This window comes from Lates calcarifer, linkage group LG12, assembly GCF_001640805.2.
Source record: "Lates calcarifer isolate ASB-BC8 linkage group LG12, TLL_Latcal_v3, whole genome shotgun sequence".
In the NCBI taxonomy this organism is placed as follows: domain Eukaryota; kingdom Metazoa; phylum Chordata; class Actinopteri; family Centropomidae; genus Lates; species Lates calcarifer.
The window spans coordinates 11907674-11924781 of NC_066844.1; the positions used below are offsets into that span (position 1 = coordinate 11907674).

A 17108-nucleotide genomic window follows, 5' to 3' on the forward strand; every position below is an offset into this window, starting at 1 on the left:
GTGAAGGAGAGCATAGGTGTAGAAGAACAGTGCTAACAAATTAACTGTTGTTAAATTGAAATTAAGAAGGTGCATATTCTCATGGCAAATGCTGTGGTAGACATTGGTTTATCTTAGCATATGGATAGAAAAATCACAGATGAAAGAAATCCAGTACAAGAAATCTCACTGACTAATAGAGAAGCTAATGTTCATGGAGCAGCAGCTAGCAGAGATGACATTATTAGCAAGGCAAGGTGAGATGTTTCTGAAATGAGTTGTACATCACAACACTGCACATTTCAGTATGACCTTATTATATTCAGCTGCTGAGGAAACAGACACATCTCAGTCAGTCATTTCTTTTTGCTAAACTCAGTAACTGAACAGTCAGAAATGGTAAGGGAAAAATCTTACACAGAGACAGAAAATAAATAAAACAATATTTATATAAAAATAATCTCTTACGAAATATTAACCAACATTGAGGGAAATTTATGTCTGGAAGCTTGCGTTTGCTCCTGGTGGTGTCAACTTAGTTTGAAGAATTAATACAGCTGCTTGATCAAAGTCCATAACTTTCCAGACAACTAGCAGCATACTGGAGGGGGAAGGGGACAGAAACAAGCAGACATCAATACTATCGCACTGAATCCAAAATCAGTAGTTTAATGTTCTTCTGCTAGGTCTAATGCACATAAGCCACAGGTTGCCAAATGTGTCATTCAAGTTCAGTTCTGACTGTTTCAGGTTTCAGCTCCAGTGTTTAACTTGTTTTGAAAAAAAAAAAAAAAAAAAAAAATATATATATATATATATATATATATATATATATCTTAAGTGCTCTTAAATATCTTTTTACTAAAATGCCATGCATCTATACCAACTTAAAACCTTAACAGATTTAGATATCAAAATGATCAGTAGTTTTCTCAGTGAATAAATTATTAGTCTAGAAAAAGAAAAACTATCACTGTTTGAGGTGAGTCATGCCAGTGGACCAGTGTGGCCTACAGAGAAGTCAAGCCTGGGGCATGAAATAGCATTAGAAAAAAGAAAATGAAATTTATCAGCCCATAGGTTGAGTCCAGTGTGGTGGCAGATGTGCACTGGCATCAGTGTAATCAGCACAAGTTGGAGGAAAGGAGTGGTGCAGGGATGATGAATTTTTGTGGATCAACCTGGAACCCAGCATCACCTGATTCCCTCAACAAGAAGCTAGTGGGATTTTTCGTTGCTTTTTCAATTATTGTAGATCGTAAGCTCTGTGACCCACAAAAGTTAGTGATAATTTACACATTTTGTTCAGCAAGATGATCTTCACAAATGAACACCACTGTAATGATTTTTGAAGCCCTAATACAACCTCCAGAAGTAAAAAGCTAATGTTAGGCTATAAACTACTACACCACAATTGCATGAAGTCAACATCACCACCACTACGCTTCCAACTTGTAATTTAATGTAGTGAGCTTATCTCTTCTACAAAAAAAGCCTTTCTTCTCAGATAGTTTCTAAGAAGATGAGTATTAACAGAACGAGGCTGTGAAGGCAGACTGGTGAGTGGTGAGTTTTCGTATGCGGTTATAAGATATCAACAACCTCTGTAGTCTCATTTAGCCACTTGGTAGCAACTGTATCTTTCAAGACATATGAAAGCTTAAAAAATCACAAGTAGGGTATTTTTTGACATATTTTATATTTTAGAACAAAATGTGAAAATATCTTGAGGTTTTTATTAAGCTCAGACCTTATTTCAGGCATTTAAGCAAAAACCCATTCAAAAAACTCATCGACTTTGAGGCGAGTGAACCAGCAGTGCCAAAATGCAAACTTACTTCTGGGTTTTAGGACTCATTCCTGCACCACTCTATGGTTGTCATGATTGCTGTAATGCCAAGACAGCAAGGCATTGCTTCACACATGTGTATCAACCATAAAGAACTGTTATTCTGAAATACATTACAACACACACATGCACACACAGTCCGGTCTAGCTGTCTGAATACATATCCAATAAATATCTCTATTTACAGGTGTACAACTCTGTCCTCTCACTGCAGGTGTTGCATTTAACATAGCAGCACCACAGGAACTTGCAGTTGCACTGCCAAACACGTGAGTACTGGTGTGTGTTATATCCCCGACCACAGCACATCAGGTCACAGCTGTTGGGCTGCTGAGCTGTTTTGTTGCACAGGCGACCCTGCGTTCCCGTGCTGCCAGTCAGAGGGTCAGCTTCACAATAGTTGGGTGACTTCTCGATGTAGACCAGCTCTGTGTCCAAGGGCTTACGGTAGGAATGGGGTTTCTTGATTTTTAGGAAGGTGGGGCGCTTGTTGCGACTGGCTCGCACTGGTTCCACATGAATGGCCTGGTTGTACTTGTCCTTGAGTATGTATCCCAGCTGACGGAACTTGGGGAGCGTCGTCCAGCAAGTTTTGGTGGTGCAAGATCCCGACACACCGTGACACTTACACTCCAGATGCATGCCCTTCTCCAGGACCTACAACATGGAGGAAAAATTCAATTTTTCAAATTGAAAGTTGTAAACTTGAAACTCCTTAAACCAACTAAAAGTACAGTTGGATTTACAGTTGGATTTTTTTAGATTAAACTATATTTACCACACCTTCATAAGAGCACCATCTAATAATTGAAGTGAGTCCAAAATCCTTTACAAAAGAAGTGTTCAGTAAGTCTAACATTATACACAATTTCTCACAAATTCACAGATTGTTTGTTGCTGTCTTTCCATAATAAGCAGGTAAGAAACATATGACTTCAGAGAATTCTCTGTGATATTGCTTGAATAGTTCAACAGGTTGAGACAAAAGTTTTCGTGCATTCCAAATGAATGTAAGCATTCCAGAGATCTCAGAGTTGCTACAGTATGTCACTCTATGGCTAGTAGCAATATATGTTCCATTCTTGTACGAGACAGGATGAGCTTCAAAATGCACTCATAGAGGAACCATACTCAGAACTTTGTGCATGTGGTGTAATTTGGTATAATTCATAAAGTAAATGGGTTACTTGAGTCACCCAAGTATAATTAAACAAAAGAAGCTTAAAGGGACTTTGGTGATTTCATACATCAGTTTATTAGTCATAGTGAGTATTGTTCAGTCTGTGAAAACAGTTACAATATAGTGTCTCCCTGTAAGAAGCTTTGTCAACTTAGAATAACTCCTATGCTCTCATAGTGATCTCATCAGGGTTATCTCGTCATGAAGAACAATGCTGAGCTATGAGACAATTTTGGTGAAGCGGCCACATGGGGTATTGCAACTTTGCATTTATCATGTGATGCACACTGGCCCAAAAAAACAGTTTTACCATACATCATTACTGGAAAATTAGTGTCTGTCAAATGGTCAAAACAATTTTGCTGGACAATCACAACCTGGTTTTGTGAAAAGCACATCCTGAGAAGTGCTTCAACCAAATGAAATGTAATTCTTCAGACTGAAATAAATTGTGATTTCAAAATGAAAAGAAAAGTGTGAAAATACAAATGAGCAGATAATTATGTGGCAGAATACTTCTAAGTTTTCATGTCTGCACCTTATACTCAAAGGTTTGAAGATCTTTCGTCCTCTGCTTCTGAAGAGCAATCTGGCTTTTGCTTAACAGTATTATAATACTACTACTATAAAATACTACAGTATTTTGACTAAGTGGTTTACAACTATGGAAATAGCAGCAGTTTGACCAGAAGACTTCCATGTATATGGTTAGAAAATGAATCTATTTAAAGTGAGGAATTCAGACAAAAGCTGGGTTTATTTAGGGGTTATTAAGGTGACTGAAAAGAGAGTTTGGTCTGTCACTATGCTAAGACATTTATAGCGAGTAGACTGGTGGCAGTGAAAGGCCTTTTCAGGGTTAAAATGGAACCTTTTGGTGTGTTTGGCAGAGCAACTGGGGTATTCTCTGTGTGCCTCAGGCTGAATGACATCAGCTTACCCTCCTTCCTCCTCACCCTCGCTGGCATTAAAGAAGCCTCACCCTGCTTTTTAATTATTCCACTCTGATATGGCCTCAGACTTTCTGGAGTCTCATAGGGTAATTGTCAAAAGCCTTGGATGCACACAGCTTAGTGTGGTCATGCTCCTAAGATCTGACAAACATATAATTCATGGAGTTCAGTGAAGTGAGATGCCAACGAAGCTGCCATTGTTTGTCTAACACAGCCCCTGTAAGCCTCATGTGGCACCTTTTACACTATTGTTTATTCTTCTCAAGAAATATGAAGGTTGACACTCAAAACACACTCTGACATCATCTCCAATTAAACATGAAAGCCTTACTACAATAATTACAGAGGTATCAGTTTACTAAGTGTGTATTAAGAGATTCACACACTGTATCACATTCTGACTGATGCCAGACCTCAAATATGAAGTATTCTTCCACCAAAACGTAGTCCACAGATGAAACAACTCCTCTTTCACCCTGAATGGGACCACAACCTGTCACTCTAAATACACATTTTCATGTGTATTTCTCTAATAGAAAATAGTGGACACTGAAGAATTTTGAGAGAAATTACACTTTTGGGGTCCCAAACACAACAGAGTGGCATTGTATGTACTGCTTATCTGTTTTTATTACATGAAAATCACAACTGCACCATGAGCACATACAGTAAAACCACAATGGTCAACTAAGGTGCTCTCATGATAATAAAAAAAGATGGAGAGCAATTTGGAACATCATGAAAATGCACAATGCAGTTTCCCAGATCCTTTCCAGATTTTGCATAATCATCTCTCTTTCTCTGAGCTTGTGAGATGGTGGATAATTAGCCTTCAGTGATACCTCTGAGTAGACTCCATTTCCTGTTCCAGACACATCTGCTCCAGCATCTGGCTCTCCCTCCATGTGTGTTCATGACCCCAAAAGGACCAAGAAATCATGCCCTTCTCAGGCTACTCCAAGCAACTCCACTGCAAACAATACCCTGGCTGACACCTGCAGTGTCTGGCTAACCCCCTACACACCTTCAGTCCATGGAAAATGCTTCAGCCTCTGCCTCATCATCTCAGTGACCCTCACTGCCACACAGGCCTCCCTGTTGCAGTCAGCCTCTGTTCAACCACTCAACACTCTCTGGCCTCTGCCATCCCAGATCCTCCATTAGGTAAACCATGCATCCCTCAAGCCACAAATATCCCTGTCCATCAAAAATCTTCCAAAGGAAAGACTGTGGTCTTTAAGTGTACAGATCTCGTGTTTGTAGATCACACTCACAGGTCTTTCTCAGAGATTTTGGGTCAGAGTCCTCACATCTCCAACTATTACTTATGACGCAAAAAATCTCAAGTCTACATTAAATAAAAGATCCAGAAATTGTTTCTCAGTTATTAAAGAAAGGGCTCAATAAAGGTTACACCCCACTTTGGACGCTTCTCTAGAAAATGGCCTCATTTGACTTGAGCCATTTTCTCTTCATTATGCTGCTATCAACAATGCAGCTAAACTAATAAAACTGGCTTTGCAGGGTGCATAGCTCTCCAAAGCAGACATAACTCACACCTTTGAAATTGCTCCAGTCCACCCCTTCCAGTAGATTGCAAATTCTATTCTGTGGTGTACCTGACTGCTGCCGGCTTAGCTCATGCAGATTTAACTTAGTTTCTGAAGCACTTCGCTGGATTCTGCTAAACAAAGTCAGGGTTCCTTCTGTTCTCCATCTGCTGGTCGATTACCCCCTGATAGATTCCAAACATGATAGCTCAAGTGAATCTCTACCCAAACTGAAACAATATTTCTGTTATCACTGCATCTCCCTGTCTGATAAGAAAGTAACTGGATACACATCTGGAGTTGCTAAGCATTACACTTGACTACACCTAACTGAAAGCAGTTTGTATCTATGATACAATGACATCCTTTGACTCTACTTGAAACATCATAAAACAACAGTTGCTCTCCTTTCTTGGACCTCTTATCATTCCCAGGGAGGCACTCCTTCTCCTGGCCTGCACTTTTGGTCTCATCGGCTTGATCACTGGAATGGCATAACTATATTCTATGAACTGATGCATTCCACAGACTCAAACAATTTCTTCAAACCACCGGTTTGCAAGACACTGGCCTCCCTCTTTTTCCCAATTTGATCTGCACTGTGCAAAATATTGGCATTGGAGCCTCTGCCCAGATACCAAAGTATCAAGTTCCCCTTCTCAAAGCTCTGTTCTAAATCAGACCCCTTGCTTAAGTACATCAGAATCAGCTAGGATACACGGTATATGAGAAAGTGCTTAGCATCTTCCACTCTAAATGCATATGATTGTGCATGAAGCGCTTTTGCTATGTTTTTGTGCTTCTACTGCTATGCCTTTAAAACATGTTTCTATAAATACTGTTTGTGCCTTCATTTGTTACTGCATGGATGTTCATTATTTCAAACCTCAGCACATTTCTGTGTTACAACATAATGTGCTGTGATCCTTCTTTTCTAACCCCACCATTAAAATACTTCTAAAAGTTATTTCAAAAGTTTCTTCTTCTGTCCCCGACATTAGACACCCAATCATTCTTTCCATTTTACATAATGATGACAGTACTCACAGAGGTGTTTTTTTCTCCTTACATTGACTCTTTGCTTGAGTCAGTATTTTAGTGGTTTATCTGCATTCCTTATAGTCCAGCTGTAGCTCGCACTTATTCTTCTTTTTGTTGCCTCTGATCCATGATCAAATACCAGCAATTTAAACCTATCAACAGTTACCTTTTCACTATTTCCTAGTGCTTCTATTGCACCTTGATTTTGTTGGCACCCTAACTTGACACACTAATTTATTGCTGACCAAGTTGGCATACTCTGTTGCTGGTCATTGCTGACCTTCATCATTGAATTCTGGTCTTATCCCTTACTAATTTTCATATTATGTATGGGGGTGTTCTTGTGCAGCTCATGGAATGAGTACCCTTTTAGGCTCCTTACAAACTGTATTTCTTTTTGCGCACACTAAATTAAATATGCTAATTTAATCATCCTTGAAGTATCACTCTCTGTTCACCTCTCTTGAGTGAGCTCAGCAAAAGTTCCATCAGTAAAACTATTTTCATATTCTCTCTATTTACTGTCTCTCTCGCTCTCCATCTCTCTCCTCTCTTTCCCGTTTTCGACTTGGTCAAATGAATGAGTTGTCTTTCAGTTAAACCAATCAGATTTTCCCACAAATTGTTCCTTTCTCTGCAGCTTCCGCCTTCACCTCATTCACCTTCAGTTTTCATCAGAACCAGCATCCACTGACATTATCAGAAGTCCTGCTGCACATCATATCCATCCAGATCTCTAGCCATTGCCCTTCACCCCTTTACAACTACCACCATTGTCCAGACTTCAATGGGAGATTTTGCTAAGCAGCTTATGGAATGACTACCCCTCTTAATTATGATGTCACAAAGTAGTTAAATGGCTAAGAACTCCTCACATCTTCCTTATCTTTTCTACTGTACAAACTAAATCACATAAATTATATTAATTACTTTTTGTCTCTTTCTGTTAGTCTCTAAATGCAGCAGCTACAAGATTTAGCAGACCTGTGTAGATTGCAGTAGTCTAAGAAGTTTAACCCAGAATTTGACTGATCTATCATGCGCCTGTTGTGGCTTTTCCAATAGACTGCTTTCTTGTGGGGCCACATTATGTCTGATCCTGCAATTTCTATTGATCTACAATTTGGTTCCTGACGTCTGGCTAATCCATCCATCAGTTATCTATACTGCTTATTTGTAAGGGTTGCAAGGGGGATATTACCTATCCCAGTTGAAATAGGGCACACTCTGGACAGATCACCAGTCCATCGCAGGGCAAATCAGGCTAATGTACTGGTGCATCATGTCAGATACTGTTAGCTCTTGACTCTAAATTATTTACATTCTCTAAATACGTGTAGGATCTTGCATTAACCTCACTTTGTCCTCAGTAGCTTCTGATGTCACTATACTTGTCAATTTCCCTGGTTATGACCTCTATCAGAATCATCAGCTAATCACAAAATACCATATAAATCCTTCATTTTTACACCTTCCTTATGAAAAATTATAAATGCCCCAGAGTTGAAGACAGCAACCAGAATTTAACAGGAATTACATAATCTAAAGTAGGGCTGCATCAAAGAAAAATCAACGGTATTTCAAGAAAGATAGTCAGATTTACCTGAATAATGATAAATGCAACAACAGCCATGTTTTATACACTGGTGTATTTCTTTTGTCATGTTGGTTCATCTTTGTTATGGTTGATCTGTTAAATGTTCAACCTACAAAATAACCTCTTTTTTGTTTTATTTACCTCTTTTTCTGTAATCATGGCACATTTCTTACAAAAAATTACTTTCAAAATGACAAAAAATCATAAAAGTCACCAGTTCAACATCAGCCTTTGATTTCTGGATAGAATTCATTATTGCCTGACTTGGTGGTTGAGTGAATAGCACTAAACCTGAGTCATATGTGAATGTGCATCTGAATGCTATAGCCTAACTACAGTACATGTGTCAACACTGTGGAAGATAGCCACCATATTCAGGGTTTACCTTGCTTCTTTGTTAAAGCATGCTGGGATTTCCCTTGCAGCCCTTAACAGGCAAGTAAAGCAGCAGATAGAGAAAAGATATATATGTATGGATGGCTATTACCTGACTTACCTTGATTTTATCCTGCTCTTTCAAACAGAGTATATTACAGTGTTTATAATATTCTTATAATTAGATAATATATTTTTACCTCTGAATAACCAGACTTCCTGTGTTTACTAGTTAGTGCATAATGTATTTTAGGACTGTTTATAGCCTTCCATACAGCAATGTGTTTTTGTGATAAGGCATAGCAAATTGGTGGCTAAATCATAATGCTAAATTAAAAGATAAGACTGGGATTATTCCATGGTTTTCTTGCTGTCAACAAACCCTGTGAAAAGACTGAAGCCAACAATGTGTTAGTCTGTCTCTCAGTGCCTTCTGATCACTACTCTGTCTCTGGTTCTCAGCCTTGAGACTAGTTTCTACTGAAGACATGCATTTTTAAAACCAACTCACAAATATATAGTTTCATCTTAAAAAGACTCAGTAATTTCCTATCAGCTGTTACTCAAATAGGAGGAAACAGTGCATTTAATGGGGATAATTTTCAGCAGTGGATTATGCCACATTTGGTCTTGTAGTGAGTATTTATGGCAGAAGGACAGTGTATATGGGATTGAGTCAAGATAAACTACAGTTTGTGTATTCATGGTAAGGAAGGAAGATGTCACTGAGTAAAACAGTGTGGCTCTTTTATGTGTTTTTCAATGTTTTTGGAAAACTGTGACGCTCTATGGCACAGAAGAATAAGATATGTGAGGCTTTGGATAGATCCTTGATAGTAGGATACATTCATTTGGTTGGTTTTGGGAGAAAAAAAGTGAATATTGCCAGTCTTTGCCCGCCTTATCCTTTATATGTTGTGTCCACTGATATTATTCCTAAAATGACAAAATGATACCACAGCACTTTAATGTTAATAGGTTAATAGATAAAATTCACCTTGCCCCCCCCAGCTTATTATTAATTAATTTGATTTTATTGCCTACTGTTTTGGTCTTTCTAACCTTGAGCATCTATTGTAAATAATTTGCTATTGAGTGGTTATGTGATTTGGATATGCTAAAATAAAAGCAAGACAACAAGAACATAAACATACCTTGCGTCCCACCTCATTGTTATGTAAATTCATGAGAGTCCTGGCATTCTGCTTAATTTCACGTGCATCCACAAACACCTTGGAGAAGCCCAGGCCATAGTGGATGTCTGCAGAGCAGCCTCCCCACTTCCAGCCCTCCTCCTGGTTGTAGAAACCCTGTTTCTCCTTGTCACAGCCACAGCCGCTAAGACTGCCCTGGGTACAGGCTGCAGTGACTGCATGGGCGACCCCAGCGGCAATAATAGCGTAGGTGAATGCAGCCTCCTTACTGCCTGTTGTAAAGAGAAAAGACATTTTAATCAAAATTGCAGACAGGATTCACTATTTCAGACTCTGTCAAGCCTCCTTACATACCTGGCATAGCTGCCTCAAACCAAATTTTAAAATACATGAGCCAAGCCAAATCCTATTCATTAATCAAGCTCTCTTTAAACAAATAAACTTCAAGAGTTCTTCTTCTTTGAATCTTGCAGAAAATATAATGAAGCAATCTGGACGAAGAGAAAAGTCCCTATACCCTATAAAAATACAACTTTTTATAGAGTAGCAGGACAGCTTCATTGTATTTATTAGTTATAATCAAAGAATCTTTAGGTTTGTGACTAGTCTGTAAATCTTGTGAGTATAATTAAACGACTACACCAATTAACATTCAGCATTTTGATTACATATGATTTGTAAAGATATATACTATTATATACATTGCATGTGAGAGAACATATTAAATGTTTAGGCATCATTTTGGCCTTTGTCCCAGCTGTCATCACTGGGATCCACCCCTTGGAGGTAAATCTGCGAGGCATGCAGAGCCTCCCTACATAGACGGATTCCCACTCCATAAATCTGAGTGCTTCAGGTCAACTGCATTTTTTAATTAAAATGGAGATAATTCCTATGAGCGCATGTGGAAACCATATAAAAATGACCACAAGTTGCAAAAATGTTCCAATAAAGTCATCACCTTTCACAATTAAACCACCATAGAAGCTTTCTAGACATTTAAGGTTATTGCTTCTTTTTTGTACAAGTACAAAGTAATTATGTACAAGTGTTGAGATTTTGAGATCAGCTGGAACAAACTGATGTGAATCTATGATTGTCGTGCAGTGACAGACAATACCACAGAGGTACAATTTAAATGCAGCGGCATCCTGGCATTAAATTTGTAAACCAAATGTATTAACTATTATATAATTTGCTACAAACATTTTATGGGCTACGCCTTCAGTCAGTATAGATGCGGCCAGTACCCACATTGAGTTACTTTAAGTAGCCATCTTGGTGGATGGGGGGGATACTTGATCCTAGTGCCAAAATACTGTACATTGTTCACTGCCAACAGTCCAAGATTTATGTATTATGTCAGATATCTCTGTTCCAGTCTGCTGAAACAAAAGAATGGATTCAGATAGCCTGAGTAAATGTGGATTTTGCAGGGTTGAAATATTTGCAATCATCTTCTCTCACTGAGTTTTATTTAAATCTACTGACGTGCATTAAAAAAAGTGTAGCTTCTTCTCTAGAGCGGTGGCCTAAAATTATTCTACAAAAAATCATCTGCCAAAGCTGCAGAACCTGGAGGTAAATTTGTAAACCACAAAGAAAGTGTTTGTCTGAACTTGAAGCTTTTTGGGGGGAAAGTATTTTATGAACATATGAGCATAGGTTGTTTAGCTGAGAGGAGATAGAGAGCATGTAGGTCTGCATGTTATGGGCTATGACACAGTGACAGGGGAGTAAGGAAATGCACTCAGTCACAGTAGGTATTCATGATAAAACACACAGACTTCATTTCAATGTATCATCTTAACCATTTCAATCAGTGGACGCGTTATAATTTATAATGATAAAAACTGCTATCATTGTTTATATCGACTTTTAAGGCTTATGCCTGCTCATTTACTCATCAAACTATTCATCTTGCAGCTTTTAAGTGTGTGAATCTGTATTGTACTCACTATTTGTTACAGGTGATACTACAACCATTTAAGATAATACAAAATAATATATCAATGCACAAAGCAGCAATCACCATAAATTAAAGGCTTAAACACAATCCTTAATGACATTTAAAGTGGAAAATTATATATAAGCTTTTCAACTCTGTCTATAAGACGAGAGAGTGAACTTAAAGGACAAGACAGTAAAATATGAGTGTGTTAATATTTCTCTTCTTAATTCCACTGTCCTGTCTTTGGAGCAAGCATTGCCTCAAGCCTTATTCCACACACAGTATAAATCTGTGGCTCATTTTCCCACCAAAAGCAGATGCAGTGAGTCTGAGCTTCTGACTTGCAGATATTTGTCAGTGTCAGAGGTCAAGTACCTCAGCGGAATGCCTTTGTGGGACTATTTTGGAAATATTTTTAGTTGTCAATGCTTGCTATCCAGCTTTGTCATACACTTTTAGACTCTTGCGCAAATGTGTCAAACAGTAATAAACAGATACACTACAAAGTAAAAACATTTTCTGTCAATTTGCAGTGTACAAACAAACTAAAATTATCAACCTGCGGTGTACTACTGTGCAGCAATTTTAAAATGAAACTGTTTATTTCAAGATTATTACACACACACACACACACACACACATATATATATATAGTTTTTCCTTCATTTATTTATTTAGTTTTTAAAGTTTGTTTTTTTTTTTAATCTCAACAAATTTTTAAAGGTGCAATGATAGCCGAACAGTTTTTTTGTATCTGGATGCTTTTGCAACTTGCACGCTTTATCGACATATGCAGCGTGTTTAACAACCAGCCGGGGAGTTGTGTATTCCACTTTTTGCTCCAGCTCCGGCCTCAATTTCACAACAGAGACGTTTCCCTACAAAAAGGGAAGAACCAGAAAGGGAAAAAAGAAAAAGAGCGGATACGAGCCAGATTCAAACGGGAGAAAGGTACATATCGTCCACTTCCTGTCATTTTGGCTAATGTGCGCTCACTCCGCAATACGACAGACGAACTACAAGCCAACACGAACTATATACATGAATACAGGACAGCTTAAATTCTGGCATTCACTGAAACGTGGCTTAACAGTAATGATAGCGACAGTTCTCTCCACATAGACAGGCTTTGGTACTACCATAAGACTCGATCGTGACAGCACTACCCATCTGGAGAAGACACTAGATAAATGCTATGGATCAGTCCTAAATGCATATAAACACAGTAGTGGACACAGTAACATCATACATCTCTTTCTGTGTGGGTAACCTGATTCCTACCAAAAAGGTTACAATCTTCTCCAACAATAAACCTTGGTGACAAGAGAACTCAAAGACATTGTCAATAAGAAAAACAGACTCCTCTAGCTCAGCAGAGAGGTTAAGCATGCCATAAGAACTGCCAAACTTAAATACAGAGATGAAGTGGCCTGGTAAAGAATAATATGGCAAAGAATAAAGAATATGGCAGCTCACCTAAGATAAGCACATTCAGGTTGCAGGCAGAAGCTCAGCGTCGCTTCCTAACAACCTCAACTCCTTCTTTACCAGATTTGAGACAGAGAACATCCAGCACAATGACACCATCTCCTCACTCAAACCTGGTGACTCAGTCCTAACGCTAAACACAGGATGTAGTAAGTGCATTCAAGAGGACCAAAGACAACACGGCTCCTGGGTCAGACAACATCTTTGGCCACACCTTGAGACACTGTGCTGAGCAGCTAGGGGGAGTGTTCCAGCTCTTCTTCCAGAACTCCTTGGCCAGCACCACAGTCCCTCAGCTGTGGAAATGATCCACAATCATTTCCATTCCAAAGAAGAACACTGTCAGGTTTCTGATGATGCAAAAGTATTCATCATGGACACCATCCATAAGCACCTGGAGACCCCTAACACAACAACCAGGCTGAGTTTGCAGATTTTTATTCTGCATTCAACACCATGCAGCCAGATATTCTTGCCCAGAAACTTAACTACTACAGGCCACAGAGAGTGTTGGTCAACAACATCTTTTCCAACCCCATACACACCTCAACTGGTTCTCCGCAGGGTTGTGTCCTCTCACCCCTGCTCTTTATTCTGTACACCTACAACTGAAGGTCCATTCAGCCTAGGGCTGCACGATTCTGGAAAAAATGAGAATCACGATTTTTTTTTTTTTTTTTTTTTTTTTTTTTTGCTGAGAATTGAGATCCCAATTCTCTCTCAAGATCAAGTGTTTTTTTTTTTTTTTTTTTTTTTTTGCACTAATTTACTTGATACACTAGGAAGCGGAACTGAAGATATAATAGTGCCTGATATAGGACAGGCCATGTCTTAAAGAGCACATATAGAGCACCTGCTCTATATGAAAAGTGCCTTGAGATAACTTCTGTTGTGATTCGTCGCTATATAAATAAAATTGAATTGAATGTTTGGCTAGCTGATCGGGTCTGTAATTTCCTTGTGTCTATGGGAGCTTGTCAGGTATGGTAATAATGCAGGCAGTGTGACTCGCTCTGATTCTCTCTGCTCCAGTGTCAGGTGAGTTCTACCTGCTTACTGACAGCTGCATGCCCGCCGCGAGAATCCGCACATCTAAAACGGAAACTACCGGTGTTAAGACGAGTTGAATCCGGCTGACAATGTCTGTCTGCAGTGTTTATTACTGCCGCTGCTGAAATATTATTAAAGCTGCAGAATACCTGGCTGAGCCAAAGGGGAGAGAGAGAAAGAACTGAAAAAGAGAAAATGGTAGTATTAACTAGCTAATCTTTTTTCGTTGCGTGCACGGTGCCATCAGCGGGGATTTCTTCTGGATTAATTTAGCCGTTTTTATTTGCCCAACACAACGTCCGACCTCCCACTGTCATTAGCGTTGTCACTCACTCACTCGCATCAGGTTTATTTGAGTTTCTGCTGCTCTGAATCACGTGGTGCAATGGCGCATTGTCATTGGCTGAGGGAGATAGGAGCGTTCGTTTTGATGCAGCGGGTGTCTCTGATGAAAATGCAGCAGAATCCTTGTCATTTAGAAATGAGATCAGAGCTCTGAATCGAGATCGCGGTTTTAATACGAATAATTGTGCAGCCCTAATCCAGCCTAACTGCCACCTGGTCAAATTCTCTGATGACACTGTTCTGCTGTCTCTGCTCTCAGGCCCCTCACACCACCACAACACAGCTCTTCACCAGTTTGTGGATTGGTGTGATAAGTTCCAAAATTAGTGGACTTCCTCTCAGAGCCCCCCCCCCTTTTTTTTGGTTTGTTTTTTGAGCTGCTCTTCATGCTCTCTAATTGCTCCCTTGGGGATAAATAAAGTTATTAGAATTTCATTGATTTGTAGAAGTCTCAAAGACAAAGCAAAAACTTTTGTTAGTGTTTAGCAGTTTTCTAATTATCAAAACAACAAAAGTAATTCTCCAGTAATTCTCTAGTACTTCTGTAACTGTTAAACTGTAAAACTGTAAATCCATAGAGCCCCGCGGGAACATTAGTCTGCATACAATAACTAAGAGTAAAACAATAAAATCACTTCAAACTTAATAGAAAGCCCATGACAAAACCACATGGAGTAATGCAAGGAAATAAAACAAAATCAAAATGCTTGTTGCACAAAGAACCAACAACTTCAATGAATAAATGTACACAGATTGTTTCTTGTTAAATAAAAAATCAGAGTGCAACATACCCACTTTGAGCTCTTTCCCGAACACAGTCCTCTCTCCCAGGGCAGAGCAGTTCCAGCGTCCGTATCTGAACTGAAACTGACACTCACTGATGCCCGTCTGAACTCCCTCTCCGATCACTATGATCGCGTCTGGTCGGCTCTGACAGATAGTCCTCTGACGCGGGGCCAAGCCGGGGATTTTATTACAGATGATGCTCGCTCCCAGTGCAACTACCGATGACAGACCCCTGCGGTGAAGGTGAAAGGTTAAAATTTGGCATTTTCCCTATGGAAGTTCCCCAGGCGTTTTAGTATAGACCTTTCTGGAGACCGTAATCTGAGGAAATAGACACAGTAATTACACGTGTGGTCTTTTGACATTTTATCTACTGTCCCATAATGTAGAGCATTGTTATTATATTTTCCAGCAACACCTTTTCTGCATTCCTTTCATAGTCTTGCAGCGCCTGTGTGCAACTGTAAAGACAACCCTTAGGATATCTCAACAACTCACCCGATTTTCAAATACAGTATTCCAAGGCACAGGAAAAAATGTAAAATCCAGCGCCGTGTCTTCCTACTCATGTTGTTCAGCCCAGCCAGTGGATTAATACTCTACTGTCCAATAACCAGCTTTATTTCTCTATCGAGTCCCGCAGGGTCTCCAGGTGTTCCGAGCAACAAACGTGGACTAAGCTCCTCGGGACACACCAGAGTCTGTGGAAATAAATTCGTCCTGATTTCATTTGGTAGGTGTCCGGTGGTGTGAGCCTAAGGTGGAGCATTGGGGCTGTTGTTTTCAGGTAAGCAGCTCGGCTCCTCGATTATTAGACCAAATGTGTGTCTACCTTTTCAATCAGGGCGTGTTCTGTGGAGGATCTGCCTCTGAGCCACTCGCAGTCTCAGCCTGCAGGTACACGCTCACCTCCTCTCTCCTCCTCTGCAGACGTGGGTACAGCTGAAATGAAGATCTGGTCAATTCGCCAGGTCCGCACACTTGTGCAAATTCGCAGACCTCATAGTCCTCTCCTTAGCACTGGATCATCCGTCCACCTCAAAATCCATCCCTCCACTAAATAGCAGCACTCTCTGACAGACAACCAACTATCCGCAATTTTTTTAAATTTCTTTTCCATAAATAAACGCCCCTCCCACTCGTTCTGTGTTATCTTGGCACATTTTGAACTCCCCCATCAGATCATATTTCATCTGATGCGATTTGCATCTCAATCCCAAACCAATTCACAGCAAGTACCAGTGTCATTTTATATTTCTTTATACTGTAACTCCACCACATTTCAGAGGGAATGGAATAGGATAATAATAACCTTACAAAACAGAGTGGTTATAACAAACATACTATCAACTCACAAATAGCCTACACTATATACACTATATAAATTGAGCAAAATTAACTCACTCCCAGCTGCAACTTTAAAATCCGACTTGCATGGTTACACGTCAATAAAAATAATCCAGTAATTAAGTGAAATATCTATCATCGCATATGAAATGTTACTTTTAATACTGAAACACGTCTGTACTTTGATTGAAATACACGTTTGAATGCAGCATTCTGTAAAAGAGTAGTCTATTTTTAATTTATAGTACACCTAATGCTAATTTTACTTGATTGAATTATTTTAGTTTTTCTTCCAGCTCTGCATAATAATGTATGTTTCAACAGGCTGCGGTTGTCAGTCACACATCGTCAGCTTTCCGGGACATTTCTGGGACATACAAAGTTTTTCATTCTTGACAAATATTTTCTGAAGGTAGGTTCTGACGTATTGCATTTAGTCTGTAACAGATTTAATTTCTCAGCA

The 17108-nt window shown here is 39.3% G+C and overlaps 1 protein-coding gene across 1 annotated transcript; it reads right to left on the minus strand.

Moving 5' to 3' along the window:
* Positions 1–787: 787 nt before the first annotated feature.
* wnt7aa (wingless-type MMTV integration site family, member 7Aa) lies at positions 788–16393 on the minus strand. The gene is made up of 4 exons (XM_018681478.2): positions 15797–16393; positions 15304–15530; positions 9679–9950; positions 788–2485 (listed from the first exon to the last, which is right to left on the minus strand). Exons 1-4 carry the CDS (start codon positions 15865–15867, stop codon positions 2006–2008), a joined length of 1050 nt encoding a protein of 349 aa, XP_018536994.1. The 5' UTR covers positions 15868–16393; the 3' UTR covers positions 788–2005.
* Positions 16394–17108: the final 715 nt, after the last annotated feature.